This window comes from Condylostylus longicornis, unplaced genomic scaffold (assembly GCF_029603195.1).
Source record: "Condylostylus longicornis isolate FDR11 unplaced genomic scaffold, ASM2960319v2 ptg000016l, whole genome shotgun sequence".
NCBI lineage: Eukaryota > Metazoa > Arthropoda > Insecta > Diptera > Dolichopodidae > Condylostylus > Condylostylus longicornis.
In genome coordinates this window covers 3,942,583-3,965,030 of record NW_026577985.1, presented here as the reverse complement: position 1 = coordinate 3,965,030, position 22,448 = coordinate 3,942,583, and the positions used below count along the sequence as shown (strand labels likewise).

Genomic DNA, 22,448 nt, shown 5'->3' with positions numbered 1-22,448 from the left:
TAATTACATTCCGCGATTAAACACTCTGTCTAGTATAACCATCAAACTTCACTATTCGAATCTAAGCTATTTGCGGAACTTACGAGTTTATTCATTATCCACAAGAATCACACGACCCCTGAGCATCCTCAGCCGAACTGAGGTTCGAATTCCATTTCAAAATGGTGAAACAGTTTTACCGACAACTAAAATCCGCATTACGCGCACGCGGTAACACGGTTAATTGGAGCTCCGGACTACCAATTGTGCTTCAGCGTTTCAGACCGCAATCAAAGAAGATTTGGGATGTTCTCCGGCAGAAATGATCATCATTAGTAGCCCTACAGCCCGGTATGAGCTTTAGTATGATTCGCAATTCTCCTCCACCCTTCTCGATCTGTCGTTAGTTGCCACCAACTTGTTATATTAATTTTACGCAGGTCTTCTTCTACTCCGTCTTTCCATCTCAACTTTGGTCTTCCAATGTTTCTTTGAAAAAGTGGTCTTGCTTCGAAAATTCTTTTTAGAGCTTTTGATTCATCCATTCGATTGAGATCTATCAGCCATTTTAATCGTTGAGATTTTATGAATCTTGCTATATCCTAATTTATAAACAAGTAATAGTGTTTCATATATTTATATTTTGCACAATTTCGATATAATTTTGGACTTAAATAAATGTGTCATGAAGTAGTAAGCCCTGTTAGTTGTTAAAATCTTTTTGTTTCTTTTTGTCTTTTGTTTTATAATCGGCAGAAATGGTATACGGGCAAAATCTACGCTTACCTGGCCGAAATTTTACCCGGCGCATGTTTTAGTTCGGGTTGATAAAGTAAAAGCGAGCTTAACACCTTCTTATGCCCGACCTTTCAAGGCCATTGGGAGATTTAGAAAATATTTTGTAGTCCATATAATCGGGGGAAGTTCTTCTATTTAAGTTGACCGTTTAAAGCCAGCATTTAGCTTCAGACCTAGATGTTCGCGAAAGCTCACGTCACATTAAATTAAAGTGATTCTCACGGATAGATGATATTTTCTTGCCTTTATATTTTTTTTTACTTGCAATTTTTATTTTTTATAATAAAATTTAGCGTTATTTTATTTCATTAGCGTAGTGTAATTTTTTTATATCATTTTAACTACGTTAAATTTGGAGGGAGGGTGATGTTGAGATCTTTCTCACTAAAGGTTATCCACTCCTGACTTAGTGTTTAAATTATTGCAGACGCTTTCAAAATCTTTTAAATCTTTACATGCCATTTAACTTGGCTTAATTATGTATATTTAAATTACCTACATAATGATTCACTTACACATATATAATTTACTTTAATATCGAAAAATGAATTAACTGCAAAATTAATTTTTCTCTCATTGTAATTACATATGTTTGAAATGATCTGATATTCTATACATATTCTTCTATATATGAAGCTAGTCATTAATATATAAGTTAAAATTAGTGAGTTTAATTTTAAATAAAATGATTATGTTCATATAAATTAAGAGTTTAAATAATGATTTAAACTCTTATTTAAAATTTTTTTTTTAAGTAAAATAAGAAGCACAGATAAACTTAGAATAGGAATTTCATCCTATATTTGATATAATATATAAATCGGAATTTCCTATAAATTGTGTGTAGTATAAGCACACGTGTATTTTTTTTTTCAGAATATTCAATATAAAGTTGCTTTCACAATTACTATTCAAAAATTAAAATTTTTTCAGATACTTACCGGAAAAAAATTTTTCTAGCAATTGCAAACCTAATTTTAATTAAAAATCGGGAAGAAATTCAAAAATTGCCACAGGCATTGTAAAAATTCTCTTTTTGAAGCACTTTAAATAACTACTTTACTTTTGTAAAAAATATGACAATCATTACTTTTTTTTATTGAGACTATATTACATATTGTAAAAGAATCGTTCTTGTAGAAGAGCCCAGACACACTTTGTTGGCATAAAGTGTATATAAAAATTTTATAGGACGAAGGAAGTTAACCGTTTAGAAAAATCCGTTTCATATAAAGGTCGTTGTAGGAATATTTAATATTAATTTTAATTTGGAATTCATTTAAATTATAAATGGAAGTGATTTAAAATTATTCAATTAAATATTATATTTTTACTACATTTATGTGAGGCTATTGAATTGCTTAAACGCGTTTTTCCTGATTCAGTTTTGTGCATATTTATATTGGGTCTTATTCAAACAAAAAATTTGAACATTTTGTGTTCTTTTTGAATTTTTGTGTTACTAAACATATTTATTTTCTGACTTATTGGTGTTTACTAAGAAAAGAAAATAAAAGAAAAAAAATTAGACTTAGAAATTAATAAAAGGACTAGGTGCAAAATTTGCAATGTGTTTTGTGAATAGTTAAGTGAAAGTGTTACAGAATACTATAAAAATGCCTGTTAAATACTTCTTTCTAGCTTGTAGTTAACATACCTAGAAAAATGTAAATTTGGCTCTTAGTAGATTTTCGCTTTGTGGTACCCAAATTCCCTGAAATGCTCGCCAGTTAGTTTTGGTAACAGCCAGAATTCAAATATCAAATTTCAAGAAATTTCATCAATTCGTTCCGTAGATATGGTGAAAAATGTAAAATCGGCCCCCAGATCTGTTTCCGAGTCCTGATTTTTCCAAAAAATTTATAGATTCATTGCTTTCATACCTCGAATTTAAAATTAAATTTCAATGAAATAGATTGATTATTTCTATTTATATACGCAAAAATGTATATTTGGCCTGTAGTAAACGTCCAGTTGCTGACGCTTGATTTCTTCCAAAAGTTAGGAGCTTTCATATATAAAGCTTATATATGAAATTTCAAGAAAATCTGCTGAATATTTCTGTTTTGATCTGAAAGATCAAAAATGTAAAACAAGCCCCCAAAGAGTGTAGTTCCCGAGGCCTGACATATCCCAAAAGTTGATAAATCCGTGCCATAGTCGAAATAAACTTACATATAAAATTTCATCAAAATCGGTTCAGCCGAACTTGAGATAAACGCGTGCACACACAGACCGACAGGCTGATAGACCGACAGACCCACAGATCGACAGGCTGCTAAAAGCATTTCTAAAAAATTTTGTTGGTATTGAAACCAAATCCATTTCTTAAGCTATGTTTTGCAGATTTTTTTTGAGTTTTTTGAGAATTTAAACCAACTTATAAAGAGAAGTTTTAAAAGTTTTTTAAGTTACAAATTTTATCCTTTTGGTTTTTGGTGTGTACCTTTTTGCAAATAAATAACAAATAAATATCAAGTGTTTTATTTCAAAGAATTTCGTATGCTCAAACGTTAACTTTGTAATCAGTTATAATATATGTATGTATAAATGTATCAGTGTATAATTAGAAGTAAATATATACTATTAGTAATTATCCCTGAGGATTTTAGTCACACCATATTTGTTTTTAAAATTCTATAGTGTTAAAGAAAAGGATTCTATTACTTTTCTTAGTGTTGTGAAAATAAAGTTATGATCGAGAGGTTATAATTATGGCAGAGGGATTATGATCTTAAAAAATATTTTTCATCTTTTACTTTCTTTTAGTAAAAATGCGACTTTTATATTTATGTATATTGGTATATGTATCGCACTTGTTTATTGTGAGGTAAAAAAATGAAATGAATTCTTAGTTTGACTTTTGCTAATAACTTTTGATCATAACGATAACATGAGTGGAATTATAAGCAGACAATATTGTATATATATAAAATAGCAAAGAATGTTATTGAAACGGTGATAAGAAATGCTATTGGTAATAAGAAAATATCAGGAAAACGTAAAAAACGTATATAATGAACCAAAAAAGTTATCCTTGACATTTCAGTTAATTACACGATGTTTTCTCTTTTACAGTGCTAAACATAAACTCAAGTAGGGTACTATAAATTATTGGCTCCGCTTTGAGTATTACGATCTGTTATTCACATGTTTGTAGATGGTTCTTTTCGTGTAAATGTTCGTTGACTTTTTATATTATCAAAAATATGTTCAGTTGGATTTTTTATAGTTTTTTAATATTAAGAGTTTCAGGACTATACACGGAGCTTCAGAATTATTTTAGAGTAGAGTCAATAAAATTTATGTGGCTTGTAAACGATTCTGTCTCTTCTCAAATTTTTTTGCTCTACGTTTTGTATTAGAATTGTGAAAATTCTTCCCTTCTATGAAGGATCGAATACAATATTAAACGATATATTAGGATTTAGCTTAACGGAAGGAATAAAAAAGGTTAGATTCAATCCCATTTTTTGGTTAATAAAATGTATAAAATTGTTTTTTTGTTTTTATATAGCGGGATTTAAAGAAATTTTTCATTTTATTATTATCTTTTCAAATAATTCTCCTTTTTCGCATATTTTAGAAATCATTTTTATCCCTGTGGTCCTTTTCATTAAAGAGTTGCTTATATATAAAACCAATATATTGAATTCAAACACAAAAAATAAAATAGTATGGATATTTTTTACAAAAATGTTTGAAAATTTCGTGTCTGTAAAATTTTACTAATTGGGTCCTATCTTTGGTAAAGGTTGACAGTTTTTTCAGATATTCCTTTAGCATTGTTCCTTTTTGTTAACTTTTCGAGTTAAACTAAGTTTTCATAAAATAAGTTTTTGTTTATTTTAGGATCCTATTAGAATAACAATTTTTTAAGTTGACATTTTTTGAAAACTAATACTGTTAATATTTTAAAAATCTAAATTGAAAATAAAAGTTTTTTGGTGTATGTAAATATGTACATAATTTGTTGTAATGCCATTGTCTACAGGCCATCACGTTGAGCGAGCAAATCAAAAGTAAACTCCAAATTTATATGGAGTTTAAATGGAAGGTGTGTCGGAATTTATTTGTGTGAAGGAAATTGATCAATATTTTTGGCTCTACTGATTCTACATATTTTTTGAAATTTAAAATTTAAATTTCAAAAAAATCGGTTGGTAAATTCCATCTGAAAAATGCATTCAAAAAAATTTTTTAGTGCAAACAACCTTTCTTGTCTTCCAAATGGAAGAGTACTGGATTACAGAGTAAAATTTTTGAATAGAAAATAGAATTTAAAAATTAATTAAAGAAAAAAGCAAAAAAATAATAATTATAGTCTAAGTGGCTTTTAAAACTGTACTAAATAAAGTGAGATTTATAAAGAATACTCAGAAATTATAAAAAAAACATTTCAATAGGCATATTTCGAAAACATGGCATTAATTTTGTTTTTTTTTTTTGAGACTTTTAATAATTGTTGATTATTATTTAGGACAGGTCTGGCCCAATCGTTTTGTTGGCCAATATATTGATTAATTTTTTTTTGGCGGTTCGCTAAAAAAAATGTATTTTGCATACAGAACACTTTTAAGTTTTTTAGTAAATTAAATTTATTATTTCTTACAAATTGATAAAATGCGAATTTTTTTTGTATTTTAGGGCAGATAAAAGTAATCAACCAAATTGCTTGAAATTTAAAATTTAAAATCAGGGTCTTAAAACAATGAACTTTAATTTTTTTGGGAATATGCAGGGATCGGGAACCGAATTGGGGGCCGAGTTTACAACTTTATCATGTCAATGGAACTAATTAGCGAGTTTTCTTGAAATTTATTATTTCATTTCTGTTTGCTACCTTTTTTAGGTAGTAAACAGAAGTAAAATATCTTCAGTTCTGTTGCTATATTTTTTAGATATATTAACTAGAAACTTACTAACATCTCTAAAATTTCTAACAAGTGTTTAAAAGGCATTTTCATATAGCTTGACAAGACAATATGTTTTATATGTTTTTTATCAGCTTCGAATTCTGAGTCGATTTAGTTTTGTCTGTCCATTCGTCCGTCCGTCCGTCCCAACGATAACTCAAAAACTTTTTGAGCTAAGTTCACCAAATTTTCACAAATGATTTATTATAGTAAATGCCAGAACTCTGTTTAAATTGGACATGGTCGGGATACTCGTTCGGATAGCTGCCATACAACTTCAAAATTTATGTTACTATATCTTAAAAATTATGAAAGCTTTGGTATTGAAATTTCGTACAAGTGAATATATTAGTAGGATCAATGTGTTTGATAAAATTCGTTGAAATTGCTTGGCTTCTTCTGGTAGACTTGAATAGTAGTTTGGCCATATCTTAGAAAATATTGAAAAACACTACTGAAATTTTGCGTAAGTTAATATAAAATCTCCCATAGTCAGCTATGACATATTTATTGGCACATAGGATAACAAATTCGTACGGGTATCATAGAGTTGACACAGGTTTTTTTTTGCTCGTTTTAGTTATTTTCCTGCAATTAAAAAGTTAGAAGAAAAGTTTCGTCTACTTACTTGTTTAAAAGTTTAACATTACTGGCCAAATTTCGAAATAAATTTCATATTTAGAGAGTTTTGTGTTTTCATGTTTGATATTTGATTTTATGAAAATTTTAAATTATTTTCTTAGTTTCTTTTTAATATTTTCTCATTCATACTTTATTAAAACTTTTAATATATTTAAAATTAAATTTAAAATAAAATTAGATTTAAACTTCACAAATTTATTAAAATTTATTATTGTCGTTTCATTAATAAGGAATCATTAGTGCTAAAAATATTTCAATTACCTATCAAACTAATTTAATTTTTTTACATATAAATGTGTATATATGTATAGGGAAGGTATAAAATAAAACCTTTTAAAAATACCAAAACACAAATCCAAAAAAAAATCAGTTTTTAAGAAGATATTTTATTTGATTTCCAATTTTGTATCCTCTACATTTAAACTTTCTTCAATCACTGCATACATCTATGAAATTTAACATATTAATTTTATAAAATTTCGTTAATAATGCGTTTGTTGCTTTGCTGTTTTGAGCTTCGCTTTGTTACACTTAAGTGCACCGAAATATAACAGTTTATGTTAAAGTATGGATGACGGAACTAAATTTACATAAAACGTTTAACTGAAGCTTAACTATCCTGTTTTGTTAAAAGAAACGTATACAATATATCAATGTATAGTTTTCCAAATATTAATGGAAAACGAATTACATTAGCAAGTACTTAAATTTAAAATATAATACTAATAAATTTAATAAGTTTATAATTATATAGTTTAAAATTTTTTATATACCGCTATGAATGTGCCGACTGTAAGTACTGCCATCGTTCTAGTGACTTGTCATAAATGAAATGGAGAAATATCGATAGAATCATTTTCGAATTTACTGCATATAAAAGTTTTAAAAGCTTGTTTTTATTAAAAATATCCTAAAATTGAAAACTCGGTAGAATTTGTTTTTCCTTTCGCAAAAGAACAAAAACCAAAAAAACAGAAAAATACATTTTGTTGAAAGAAATAAAAATCGCTGACCATAAAAATACATGATTCTATCGTTTGGAAAACATTAATTTGTCTAAAGGACTTGATTTATTATCTTAAAATAAAGATAAAAAAATAAATAAAATATACAGAAAAAATTTGTTTTTCCCATTTTTTCCTTTATCCTTTTTACAACTATTACAAGAGCATTAAGATCATTACGAAAGGATAGCAACAATTACAAGTAAAACTGATTCTCTCATCACTCCAATGATACCAATGAATTCTCATAAAATCAACAGATTTTGTAAAAATTGTACAATTTATTGGAATGATTGTTGCAATAAAAAAAATAAAAGAAATAAGTGAAAAATATACAAATAACAACAAACAATTGAAAACTATATGTCTGCGTACATATTCACGATGGTCCCAGGAGTAATCAAAGAAAGTTTATTAACAGTATATGCATATTGTATATATTTCTTCTTTTCCTATACAAAATTTTTTTACATTCTAATGACCGCATTGTTTATACAGTAAGGAAGGTTGTGCGACGGCAACAATTTTTGCATCTTGAGTTTTCTGTAGGAACGCGGCTATATCAGGATTCGGGAACTGGACCTTTTTACGGACCTGTTTTACATTTTTGATCATTTTGAAGAAAATCTTGAACAGATTTATATAAAATTCCATATATAAGCTTCATTCGACCGTTCGCGAAACCTCCCAACTTTTGGAAGAAATCAGGTGTCAGTAACTGGGTGTTTACTACAGGTTAAATATACATTTTTGCGTATATAAAGAGAAATAATCAACTGATTTCATTGAAATTCAATATTTAAATTTCCCGCATTAAAACAATAAAACATATAATTTTTTTGGAAAGATCAAGGCTTGGAAACTGATCTGAGGGCCGATTTTACGTTTTTTACCTTATCTACGGAACGAGTTGATGGAATTTCTTGAAATTCGATATTAGAGTTCTGGTTGTTACCAGAAGTTCCTGACGAATTTTTCGTATAATTTGGACGGCACAAAATGAAACATTTTTCTAGGTATGTTAACTAGAAGCTTATTCGTGTGCTTAAAATTGTAAAGAAGTGTTTAAAACGCATTTTCATAATCTTCTCGAATGCTTTTACTAAACAATATATGTTGCTGTCTGTTATGTGCTGACCACATCAGATTTTTTATACTTAAATTCAAATCTTTTACTGATATTTTATTAAAATTATTGTGTATAAAAATGAAAAAAAAAAATCGTGAAGAGTTCCTCATTCCACGTCATTCTCTGTTACGTTGATATAAATTAGTTAAAAGCAATATGTACATATGTGCTAAGGCGTTTGTAATAATATAGTAAAGTGAGCTACAAATTATTGAAATGTAAAAAAAGTTTTGATTTGAAGAGATTGTATTATTAAAGTTACCTGTGTCGAAGTTTCATCTTTTTATACATGGTGTTGTATCAACACATTTGTATACTTATATATATATGTATATATGTAATCACATTTATATACATATAAGCACATAATTTATATACATATAAGTGTTCTTCATTAACACACTATGTCTATATTACATATTGTAAAAGAGCAATATATTTTAGCATTATATATATATATAGGAATATATATTATATAGATGCATGGAATTGCATCAGCAATAATATTGCACAGACAGTTTTGGACACTTTCTAAATCATATGTTTTTTGTCGTTTATTTTGAAAGGGTTTTATGTAAAATTATTTAAATAATTAACAACTGAACATCTATTGAATAAATTTTTTAATTTCCATTAAATTTTGGAAATTTTATTATAATGAAACATTTAAAAATATTAATACCGTGCATACGTTAAAGAAATAATTAACTTTGTTATTTATTGAGTTAAAATAATAAATTATTTCCTTTTCAGCTTCCATTTAAAAAAATTTGCATCTACACAAAATCACAAAAAAAATTGATTCATAGATGATTTAATTAGAAACGTATGCGATGCGTATTTTTGACATTTTTGGACACCAAACCTTAAAGTATTATCGTATTGATTCATTTCCGTACATGGTTTTTACATGATTACACATCGATCGTGCATCTAATCCTAATTTTTTTTTTCTACTAGGTGAAAAAATCTTGAAAGACGAAGAAGGACGGCTCTATCTGCCTTTTTCCTCCGACAGTGGGGGAGCGTAACTACTACCCTAAAAAATAACTTTGAACAGATAAAACTGGTCCTACAGATCAACTATTACCTCCGCGCAAAGTTGGTTTTTCCGTGTAGGATTTAAATACTTTCCATAAGGAAATTGGTATTTCGTTTTAAAGCGAATGGTCTTGTTCGTTTAAATCTTTCTGTCATAACGCCATTGTCTAGCAGCCGAGCTGCTTCCATATTTACATGCTGTTCTAGACGGGCTCCATGCTTTGTAGCACAATTCCCAATTTCACCCACAACCAAAGGAATTCCTAAGTCCTTGTGGATATCACTGTTACGTATATTCCATGGCGCATTTACCATGCCCCGTAGAACTTTATTCTGAAAGGTGTGAATTTTGTTAATATGAGTCTTCTTGGCACAACCCCACAGTTGAATGCCATATAGTCATATTGGTTTAATAATTTGCTTATCTTATTTTCAATTGCCAAATTAGACTTACGACCTAGGAGCCAATAATTTTCTCTATATTAATTCAAATTCGTAATAGCAAAAGTTTTTTACAACTGTTAAAAATATATTGCGTAGTGTGTTTATGAAAATGCCTATACCTTTAAATAGATCTACTTTTGAATTATGTAACACGACCACATTTAGTGCGAATTTTGAATTATCAAATGGAAACTTTTTTGTTAATATAATTTTCTAATTGATTATTTATATGTGTGTATATAAGGATGTAGTGGTATATAAAAAAAACTGATGTGACCAGCATATGACCGACCGCAATGTGTATTGTCTAGTTAAGTGAAGTGTTACGGAGTATTATCAAAGTGCCTGTTAAATACTTCTTTCCAATTTTTAGGGCAATAGTAAGCTTATAGTTAACATACTTAGAAAAATGTAAATTTGGCTGTTAGTTTCGCTTTGTGCTACTCGAATTCACTGAAATGCTCGCCAAAAAGTTTCGATAACAACCAGAACTCAAATATCGAATTTCAAGAAATTCCATCAACTCGTTCCGTAGATATGGTAAAAAACGTAAAATCGGCCCTCAGATCTGTTTCTAAGCTTTGATCTTTCCAAAAAATTTATATGTTTTATTGTTTTAATGCGGGAAATTTAAATATTGAATTTCAATGAAATCGGTTGATTATTTCTCTTTATACACGCAAAAATGTATATTTGGTTCGAAGTAAACATCCAGTTGCTGACGCTTGATTTCTTCCAAAAGTTAGAAGGTTTCGCGGACGGTCAAGCGAACCTTATATATGAAATTTCAAGTGAATCTTCTGAATACTTTCTTCATAATGATTCAAAATGACACACACAGACAGACAGACCAACAGGGTGACAAAAATCTCGACTATACTATAATGACATACATATGTATGATTTTCATACTAATTATAAACTATCGTTAGCTTGTTAATGTACTCGTACTCGTATGGTATTGTAAAGAAGTAAGTCGTGGCCACGGTTTTTTAAGAAAATTTTACACAGATTAATATTTTTTCTTTTGTTAAGTACCATTAAATAATCGAAGAATTAGTGGCTTTGAGAAGTTGTTGTCCTATAAGTTTTTTTGTGAAAGGTAAGCTTTTACAGCTCTGTTCAAAAAAATGTATCAGTAATATCTTGAAATATTTTGATACAAATATAAAAAAAAATTAATTTTCGCTTTTTAGCAATTTTCTTTAAAAGTTTTTGGAAAACACTACTCATTATTCTCACTTTGTTCGTCCGGCAAGTCGCCGATACGGTCGAGAGGGAGATCAAAAACTAAGAAAGCTGCCTTTTTGAAGTGGGCGGATGAGTTTGATTATTGGTTGTGATGCAAACGCCAGACACACCCTCTGGACGCGCTCGGAGACAAACGAAAGAGATGAGTCCTTATATGATTTTATCTTAAACAGTAGTTTAGAATTAGCAAATAAGGCCTACGCTAATTCTTTTATTTTTCCCAGCACAAACACTTTTGTTTGCCAGGATTGGAGTGATTTTTGTGGAAATGTGGAGGGAACGAGGATTAGAGGCTCCTTAGATGATATCTAATCCTTTATTTCTAAGGGATCTGGATGCGGCGTGGAATGAGACTGAGTTCAGGGGCATCCTAAACTTGGGGAACACGCACTTCTTGAGCACACTACCCAGTTGGGTAGCACCGTGAGAAGGGCTGGAATCACTCACCACTAGTGAAGGGACTGTCTGGGTTGTGGACAATTTTCACCGTATGCTGCACCTGGAGTTTCGCACAAGGTCGGTGACATATACAGACGATCTTACCATCCTGGTTTCGGACCCAACGAAATGTTTCGGAGGGATCGCAGTCAGCAGGGTATTGTGACTCAAAGCTTAGCTGGAGGATTAAAGTGGAGGAAAAGGCAAGAAAGACCTTTTTCTGCCAGCAGAATTACATATCGCTCACCTGGCGGCCAGCTGTGCCGCCAGACTAAGGGACGCTTTCAGAATCATAACATCCATATCGAATGGGCAGGTTTACTGACACCGCATTACATGAGGGACTACTGCTACAGTAGTATTTTTGAATCGTTTCATAAGGGAATAATCGATGTAATCACGGACTATTGTATCCCAAAATTGAGCTCGACTAGTATTTTAATATCGAGCTTCCTTCTCGTGCCCAGTGGAAGGAGTTTATTCACCGCGACTCCAAAGACGGGAAAGGGGTCGGTGCTGGAGTTTTCTCCCTCATACATTGGGTGTCTGAATCGTATCAGCTTCCTGATATGTCGAGGGACTTTCAAGTGGAAATCTTCGCTATATTGAAGGAATGGAAGATCTTGAGGCGTCTCATCTTGAGGAAATTTCGGTGATGGGGCGGGTTTTTGTTTCCATCAACATAGTGAAAATCAATACATATATGCGTATAATTTATCGCGCGATTTCGCAAGTAGGAAGTCCAGTCCACATGCGGGGCGCAGCAAAAGATGTGGCCGAAATTGGACCTTAGACAATCGGATGGGCTCCTGGCAATGTCTCGCAGGCATATTGCCTGCCTTATGACGGACTACACAAGACACTTACCATGCTGGAATTGCCCTTCAATAAAACATGTTGCAGTTGCCAGCAAATGGACAAGGAGGAGACCTTTTTACACTATCTCTCAGAGTTTCTGGTTCTCGAAATTTGTAAATTAGAAATGCAGAAAGTCAACGATAAATGTCATGCTATATTAAGAGTATAATTATTTTTCTTAATTCACGTAATTATTGTATTCAATCATTATGTTAACGGTTTTTTCAATTTTTTTTCTCTCATCCTAAATATATGCAATCTTTTGAAATATTTTGGTATATGAATAAAAGTAGTTTAAATAATGTAATATTTAGATTGTTTCAGAAGTAGTATTTTCACTTGTTAAAAAGAAAAGTTCGAATTTACAAACCTTTGGTTTGACTCAACTTTATTTATTTTCACTTCTGCACTTTTAAGGCCCAGAGGAATATACGAGTATGTGATAGCGAAGATTTTTTTCTAAAATTCTTACTTTTTAAATAAATTTGTTCTTTGGAAATAATTTTTCTTTAAGAAAAATAAAACATTTTGAAATCTATATATTAGTTACATTTATCGCTTCTACAGGGAAAAACCCACGAATCTGCAGAATTTTAATTATAGCAAAAAACAAATTTTAACTTACCATTTAATGTTATCTACTTTCATGAATTTTCAAAAGGCTATATAGGCAAAATGCAGATCTTAACTATAGCAATATTGCTATAATATTGAGTTGATTTAGCTATATAATTTTGAAGATGCTAGAGTTTGTCAGTGCGAGGGCGATATCCTAATATGTGTTATTTTATAACATAATAAACGAAGAAATTTGATTATTCAGGCATACTCGTAAAAACAAAGTTATATCAAATATAAGTTTCGAAGAAATTTTGATTTATAAGAATAAACGAGTATCTAAGTTAAATATTATTGAGCTTAAGATTTTTAAATGTTCAACTAAGAAACCAAATTTTTTAAGTAATAATTTAAAATTATTATTTATTAGAAACATGATGATATTCCCATTTTACCATTTAACAATACATCAATGAATAAGGAGAAAAAATAAAGTTGACCATGCTAGGTACGAATTTGTTATCCTATTTGTGGATAAATAATATGCCATAACTAACTATGAGATAGACTATGACTTTCAGTTGCTATATTACCATATAAATTTATTTGTTATATAAGTTGCCATATATTACCACATTTCTTTCATTACTCTGTATACAGAAAAAGGTTTTTGATTATAATTTTACTAAAAAAGACTAAATTCTTGGGCTTATACAATGGTATTCGTATTACCATACAAATTACATAATATTATTTTTTTTGCAAGAGCTTCTATGCATTGATAATCCATGAATATTTCTTTCATAGATTATTAAAACTATGCAGTAAATTTTTCGATTATATTGAATACAATTAGTATCTATATTTCAAAAAAATTTTAGAAAACATATTATATTCTTTATAAATATTGATTAATATTTTATATATTATAAAAAAAAATTTCGTTCAATTTTGAGAAATAAAATGTCTCTTAAATTTATGCGAAGAGGCATCATTCTCAGAGATTTAAGCAATAAATCGTTTCAATTTCTTAGTTCGACTAATAAATATTATGTAGGTATTGTTAAGAATCAAATTTTTTAATGTAAATGTGAAATTATATAAACCATAGGTTTGATTTACTTCACATTTTTTAAGTGAATTTGATTTGTTAATCTACCTTCCAGTAAATAGCTAGTTATTTTTGAATGATTTTTTTATTTTAATTCTATTATTAATATTTTAGTGAATTGTTTATGTCAGATATTTTGTTAAAGAAACTTAATTGTTTCAAATTGATAAAATGATATTAATTGAAACTTAATTTTTCTGAACTCATAATAAAAAGTTATATTCGATATAATTGACCGGCTCTTTGTTTTAAATTAAAAGTTGTTTAAATGTGAAGTTACAAATGCGTTCAAGAACAAGATTTTTATACCATTTATTTTATAAAATTAGCTATTATAATATGTTGATAGAGTATACGTCAACATAATAAATTATTTAAATTGTGGGTAAAATAGGTAACCAGAAAAGTTGTTGCTTCTAACAACAATTAGAAGAAGTATCTTTTCCTGGTTCTTCAATTCAATTTTAAGAACTTTTGACTGACTAATGGACGGAAAAAATCGATAAAATTGATTTTATTAATTTTCAGGCTCGTTTTATGGTTTCATCATTTACCAAAATTCCAAGGGATATGGTTATATATTGCGATCAAAGGACATAACATTTAGTTTATTATTAGTTATCTAACTTCTATTTATACATATATAAACATACATACATGATTTAGTAATGAGTATTGATCAAAAATCAAATTTGATTTTTGATCCTTATTCTTAAGATGCTTTTAAGTGATTATTATCTATAGAAAACGATGAAGTGTGATGTAGAAATAATATAATATGAAAACTAATTCGATTTTATGGAAATATTTATTAGATAAATTTTTATGGGGCTTAAATTTATTTCTAGGTAATTTAATATAGATTAGCATGTGATTTATTTGTTTTCTTTATTTTTTTTGCCATTTAATTTTATTATAATTAAAGTGTACAAGTTGTGTATGTATTGAATTCTTGGATAATATTAAATATTAATAGGATTGGCTTTTATTAATTAGCATTTTATTAATATAATGCATATATAGAAGAAAAACTTCGCAAAAGCTATGGTTTTGTTCATATATATAAAGACAGAGTATTTTTAAATCATTCATATATATGTATAAAAATAGGGTATTTTGCAGTATGTCAAGAATTTAGTATGTCAAATTCCAATGGTTATGTATTTCAATGTGAAATGATTCAAGTGTTATATACATAATAGTCAATAAAGTGTCATATACATAACAAAATATTTTGAAATCGCAATTGACGACAATTTTAGATTTGTTTTTGTATTTTTTTAATTCTTAATGCTTCAGTGAACTAATTTAATGTCATAGTTAATTTAACAAAATTAATTAAAAACAGACTATAGTATCTACTTGGCTACATTTAATTGAAACCGTTTGAGTCATGGTTTGAAATTTTTCAAAATCCGCGTTTAAAGCTGTCGCATTTGCAATACATAAGATAATGAAACCTCCTCCAAAACGTTAAGCTTGTAAAAAAATTTGTATGTACGTTAAAATATTTAGTGAACTACGACCCATTTTTGTGCTTGTATATAGTTTGGATATTACTATATTATATTTGTATTAGTTTAGGTATGGATGGGTATACAAAGTATATGTGTAACATATTTTGAAAATGATTAAAAAAAGAAACTGTATTTCTATTTGTTGTTGCTTTTAATTCGAGGAACTATTCAGACATAATTCTTTCAAAGTTGGTATTCCATTATATATGTACATACATACATTCTTCCTTTAAAACAGTGATGCTGGTGAAGTAGTCAACAGCTAACAACGCTTGCTAGCTAACACATAGTTTTTATGAAAATAAAAGATATAAAATGTATATACGGCGAAAAAATTGCTTTGAAATTGGTATTGATTTTTTAGGAATTTTAACATAATTTTAAATTAATATTTTTCTATGAAAATATTAATTTCAAATACGAAAATTTTTCTACGAAAATATTAATTTGAAATTCTATTTTATAAAAGCTTATGAAGTAAATTTTTGTTTATTGTTTTTTTGAAAAAATTTTAATATAAATTAAATTTTTATTGAAATTGTTGTGGAAAATATTTTATGATCTAAATTAAATGAATGCGTAAATAAAAAAAATCATTCGTCGACATAACAGTGAATTTTTTGCTCGTAATTTTATTTTTGATTAAAATTTTATTTTATTAATTGTACATACTAATATACATACATATAGATATTAATTTAATTGCATACATTTTTTCAGGTCAGTTAAAATCAGGGCTGGATTTTATTCGGAGCTTAGATTTAATTTGTCATTGAAAAATTTTCAGTTAGTTTTGTGAATTTCCACACTATTTAACAAATTGAAGTAATACTCAGTTATTCAAGTTCTTTTCAGGCATTATGTAGATTAAAAAACTCAATTTTGTTTTCGATTTTAAGATTTTGAAGGTCGATCGATAATTCAGTGTATTTCATTTGGACACATTTTTACTTTAAAATTTAGCTTGGATGCAAAGATATTTAAATCTGTAAAATGTCGAAATTGGCTACATTTTAAAATTTTGCTGAAATATGGATACATTTCTTTCTCGAACACGAAATTTCTTTATCTTCCTATAAAAGGTTATTTGCTGCGGGACATATATTTTCTGACCTTAAATTTTAAAATGCAATGGAAATTTCGTGTGATTTCTTAAAGAATTTACTATAAATAACGAAACTCTCATTGTTGAATAAAGCAAATTAATATTAATTATAAGTTAATTTGTATAAAACAAGACGACTTTTTATAATAATTCTACATTAGGAGGCTGGACACATTTTGGATACATTTTTTTCTCGAAATTGGATACATTTTGTTTTTATTGAGCCAGTGTTCCCACTCAATAAAAACAAAATTTATGGTAATAAACTTGTAGTTGCATAAACTTCTGGTAATGCAAAATTATGTGTATTAATTGCCAGTTTGTACAGCGCTTAATACATAAAGTGTTGAATGAATACATCTTGCATAAATAAAAAAGAAATAAAAAAAAAAATGGCCATTAAAATTTCGTTTTCTAAAATCGTTTTTTCTTTAAATATTGATTTTTTTTCTTCTAGACCTCAGTTTGTATTAACTATTAATATTGTTTGACACTATTAAATAGTTCTTTTTGTAAGAAGGAATTTTTTTCCCACCTCCACTCCCTCCCAAGTTATCGCCTCTTGCAATTTTTAAAATTTGCATTTTCGCGACCTTATATTTCCGAAACTGCAAGCTTTTTGAAATTTTTATAAACGCAAAAAGTTAATGGTAACTTCCTTGCCATTAAAAATATAATTATTTTGCTTAACTCACGCAATTACCCCTTAAATTTGAGAGTTATGTTAACACCTCTTCAAACATTGCTATATTTAATAATGCATTTGTAATTTTAATAACGCATTTATAATTTAATAGATTGTTTTTAAAAGCCCTACTTTCTTTTTTCAACATTTTTTCTTAATTATTTACATTAAAATGTGCGTCTTGCAGCTTTATAAGTCGGACTGACTTTCAGGATAAATATAATTTAATTTAAAAGTTCATTGAGTTTTTTCTTCATTATTTTATTATAAATAAAGTTAGAGCAAATCAATGGTTTGTAATGTAGCACTTTTGAAAATAACGCTTTTAAAAACATATATGCCTTTTATTACATTATTAAAATTAATTTCGTTCATACGAGTATACGAATATATTTCAAAGATTGCATACATTTAGGATGATCAATGTATGTAATCTTTAAAATAAAACAAACAAAAATTTAAATAGGCGTTAACATAAGACTCGAATTTAAGGGTTAAGAGAAACTATTATATTTTTTAATGTCATGACATTTGCAGTTAGCTTTCTGCATTTATAGAAATTTGGAAAAGTTTGACGTTTCGGAAATATAAGGTGCCAAAGAATCAAATTTTACCAATTTCGAGGGGCGATTACTTGAGAGAGCATGGAAGTAGAGAAAAATTATCTTCCAACAAAATAAAATATTGTATAAGTGTTCAAAAGCTATTACAGGTTCAGACTCCTACAAGGTTTTGGAAGGTTATAACTTTTAGAGGGTGTGAGATACGTAAAAATTTTCTTCTGCGGAGATTAGTTTCTAGTAAAGGTCTATTAAAGTTCAGCTTTCTACATTCAACGATCTAGAAGTCTTGTAAACAAGTTCGCGGACGAACAGAGTGAAACTCATAACCACTTTTCAAATTCTTTTTCGACAAGTGCTAAAAAGTGAAGAACATTCGTAAGAATATAAAAATATTTCATGTCGATCGAATCAATTCAATCAAGTTGTTAGAAATTAAAAAAAAAAATTCTTCGAAAAAAATTTCAATTTTGAATTTTTTTTTAATTCGCGTAAATAAATATACGAGTACAAGTCCAGAAGTAAATCAATTCCTTTTCATTTTCTGCATGTCTATATTAGATTTTTTTCTGTTGCATGTGTTTTATTATAAATTTTTAAAAAATAATAACAGTTGGAGGCTTTTATTTGTTAAATCTTAATTGGTTCAATATTTGTACGACAATTAAAATGTTGACAAATTTTCAAAACTTTTTATGCCAACAAAAAATATTTAAAAAGAAATAATATTTGCATAAAAACCTTGAAGGTTGCGGTTATACGGTCTAACTCGCCATCGACCACTTATATCAATTTAGTTACCTCTATGTCTAAACTAAATAAACATATAATTCTCTAAATTGCTGGTCCATAAATAATTATCAAATCCTATCACATTCGTCAAAACCCACATAGTAAGATGCATTCCAATTTTTGTTGAAAATATTTAATGGAAAAGCGAGCTTTATAAGACCTAAGATAATGATCTCATTCCCCTACCTATGGAGTGAAAGCAAGGTAGAATACAACAAAAAAACGTATTTTCGCTTTGCTATATTTTAAAATATTTTTAAGAGATTGCAATTATATTGATATCTTTTATAATATAGTTGGGCTTGTATGTGAAAGGAATAAAAATCAATAAATATATACTTATATGTACGTGTTTTTCAATCTCATAATATTAAATTTACTCTAATAATAAATAATATAATATACAGTTTCGGCTTTGTGCACGTATCTCGTATAAAGCTGTTATTTTCTTGAAGAAGGATCAATTAATTCCATAGATAATTCAAAGAGAGGAAAGTATGAGGATTTTTATTTACTTATTTTCCATATAATAATATTTTTTTATAGCTCGTTATTGAAATTTTTCTATTCCTCCTTTCATATGTGTAGGTAATTTTGCTATTGAAAGAAAAAGTAAAGTTCAAGAATGGAATTTAAAAGAAATGTAATATCTTTTAAGAAGTTCATTGAAAAAATTAATTCGCTCATGTTTTCTGACAAGTAATAAAGATGATATTTGCACACTTTTATAAGTATTTTCAAAAGAGAATATATAAGATGAACAACTTGATTCTAAAAGCAATTAAATTAAGAATTGTTAATAGTACTCATCATTTAATAAATTAATTGTATTATTGAACTTCTTAAGGGCATTTCGTATTCATTCTTAAAAATGAATTTATGAATGTATGTTAAAGAGCACGGTAAAGTTTTTTTGTAGAATTTAATTTTAGTATGTAATGGAAAACTAATTTAAAGCAGAATATATCAAGATTTCTTGAATATTTAATTATTTTAAAAAGTTCATTAATGTAATTTTGAAGTAAGTTGAGAAGTATTATAGATATAAAATTAAATAATTCAATTTTTCATTTAATTGAGCACATATTGGTTTTACAAAAAAGTATTTAAAAACTTAGTTTAAAGATAATCAAAACTTATATTTTAATCTTTTGTATAAAAAGAAAAGGCTTTAGTACACTTTAAATATAATTTCCTAATTCATGGTACTCGCTCTCGAGCCAAGCCACCTGCTTCTTCATTGCCAAAAAAAAAAGAAAATTTACGTAACATTGATAATGGTAATATTAAATTATTAACAAAATTCCTGTTAAAAATTTATATACATTGCGTTCCTTCTCTATAATATAAGTGTATAAAATACAATTCTAAATTACATATCTAAAAGTCTACTTAAAAACTACTCAAACTTAGCTACAAAAAGTCTACTTAAAAACGAACTCAATATTATTTATACAGATACTTCTTGTTAATTTTTTTAAGATTACTCCTTATCTGAGGTTTATTCCGTTTATTTATCAATAACGAAAAAGGTATTAAACAATAAAATAAAATAATCAATACTAGAAAAGAATGAATACTCCCCCTGGGACCGAGGCTCTTAAGGACCGAGGCCTTTTCACGTCTACCCATAGAATCTTTTATGATTCTCATCCCCATCAACATTAGCCCTATACCCAGGCCCCTGACAAACCGCAGTTTAGCGGCCAAATCGGGCCGCGAGATCTCCCCGCGGATCACAAAGCCCCCCTCCAAGAAGAATCAAAGTCGTAGGCGAGCAACAGCCTCACATTCACAAAATAAGTATTCCATCGTCTTGTCCTCCTTCATGCAAAAATGACAGACTCCGTCTCATGCCCTGCCTTTCGTTTTAGGTGGACCATCTAGAGGCAGTGTCGAGTGAGAGCTTTCACCAATAGCCTTAAATCCAAGCAAAGCTTTCGTTCCCATAGTCGCAATGGGGACACACATTTCTTAGGCAAGCACGGGCAGCTGTCCCAGTGTTAAACCCTGGCTCGCCCCTCCCAGTCACTCAGAGCATGCAGAACCGTTGTCCTTGGCACCCCAAGCAATGGTTCCGTTTCAATGAAGTGAGTCGCCGCCCCCCTCCTTGGCGACCGTCAGCTTTCTCATTCCCGTCTGCATCGAAGAATCTCGGCACCCACATCAAGGTTAATTTGATGTGCTTAGCCAGGACACTTAGCTTGTCAATGCAATCCTTCAGCAGCCTAAATCGTACTACATCAGATGAGAGGGCCTCAAGAACGACCCTACTTTCCGACATAATAAATATCCTGGTTCTTCTAATGTTCCTCCTGATACATTCTACAGCACATACCTCTATGGCATATGATTCAGCTGAAATATCGATGGGCAGCTTCCGAGGGCCCCTGTGATGTTTACATTCTCTCCGTACACACCTACGACCAAACCCTCATTGATTTTGGATTCATGCGTATAGAAGACCGCGGTTTCAAGGCCATGTTATGACCCCCTCCGTAAGAAATCCAATTAGGTCAATCAAACATAATCCGATCACGTCTATTGGAATTAAATAAATAATTTTCAAAAAAATTATTTTGAATAAAAATTATTAAATGAAGCAATTTGCCTGTTAAAGAATTTAAGCTGAAGTAAAAAACTTTCGATTCAATATTATTTATTTTTAAAAAAACTTATTTTAATCAACAAAACAGATTTATGTACAAAGTCTTTAGCAATTTTCTTAATATGAATTCTTTTCATTTATCCAAAACCATTTGAAAATATCAAAAATAAAAAGTCTATTTACCATTGTTTTCTTTTTATTTACTTAAAAAATACTTCTTATTTTCTAACTCATGTTAAATTTATTATTCCCATTTTTTTTCTCTTTACCGACCGCATTGTGTATATTATAAGTAGGTTATATAGTGATGGCAACAAATTTTGTATATCGAGTTTTCCGTTGGAACGATTTTCTTCATGGTAGGGAAGTGTAAATAATCTATTTTTAGCAACCTGTCGGTCTGTGTGTGCACGCATGTATCTCAAGTTCGGCTGAACCGATTTTGATTAAATTTTTTATGTGAGTTTATTTCGACTATGATACGGATTGAACTAGATTTTTTAGCGGGCTTGTTTTACATTTTTGATCATTTAAAAGAAAATATTCAACAGATTTACTTTTAATTTCATATATAAGCTTCATTCGACCGTACGCGAAACCTCCTAATTTTTGGAGGAAATCAGGGGTCAGCAACTGGATGCTTACTGCGGGCCAAATATACATTTTTGCGTATATAAAGAGAAATAATCAACCTATTGCATTGAAATTTAATATTTAAATTCTGCGTAATACAACAATGAACATATAAATTTTTTGGACAGATTAGGGCTCGGATTACATGTTTTACCATGTCTACGGAACTAACTGATGGAATTTGTTGAAATTTGTTATTTGAGTTCTGGTTGTTACCGAAATTTACTGGCGAGCATGTCAGGGAATTCGAGTAGCACAAAGTGAAACTCTACTAAAAGCCAAATTTACATTTTTCTAGGTAGTTAACTATAAGCTTATTAAAAATTGGAAAGAAGTATTTAACAGGTATTTTTATAATATACTGTAACACTTTCACTTA

General features: G+C 28.9%; 1 protein-coding gene across 1 annotated transcript; it reads right to left on the bottom strand.

Annotated features, from left to right (window-relative positions):
• Positions 1-320: 320 nt before the first annotated feature.
• Positions 321-20,799, bottom strand: LOC129605884 (uncharacterized). Its single transcript, XM_055515882.1, has 2 exons — positions 20,686-20,799; positions 321-581 (listed from the first exon to the last, which is right to left on the bottom strand). The coding sequence occupies exons 1-2, from the start codon at positions 20,797-20,799 to the stop codon at positions 321-323; spliced, it is 375 nt and encodes a 124-aa protein (XP_055371857.1).
• Positions 20,800-22,448: the final 1,649 nt, after the last annotated feature.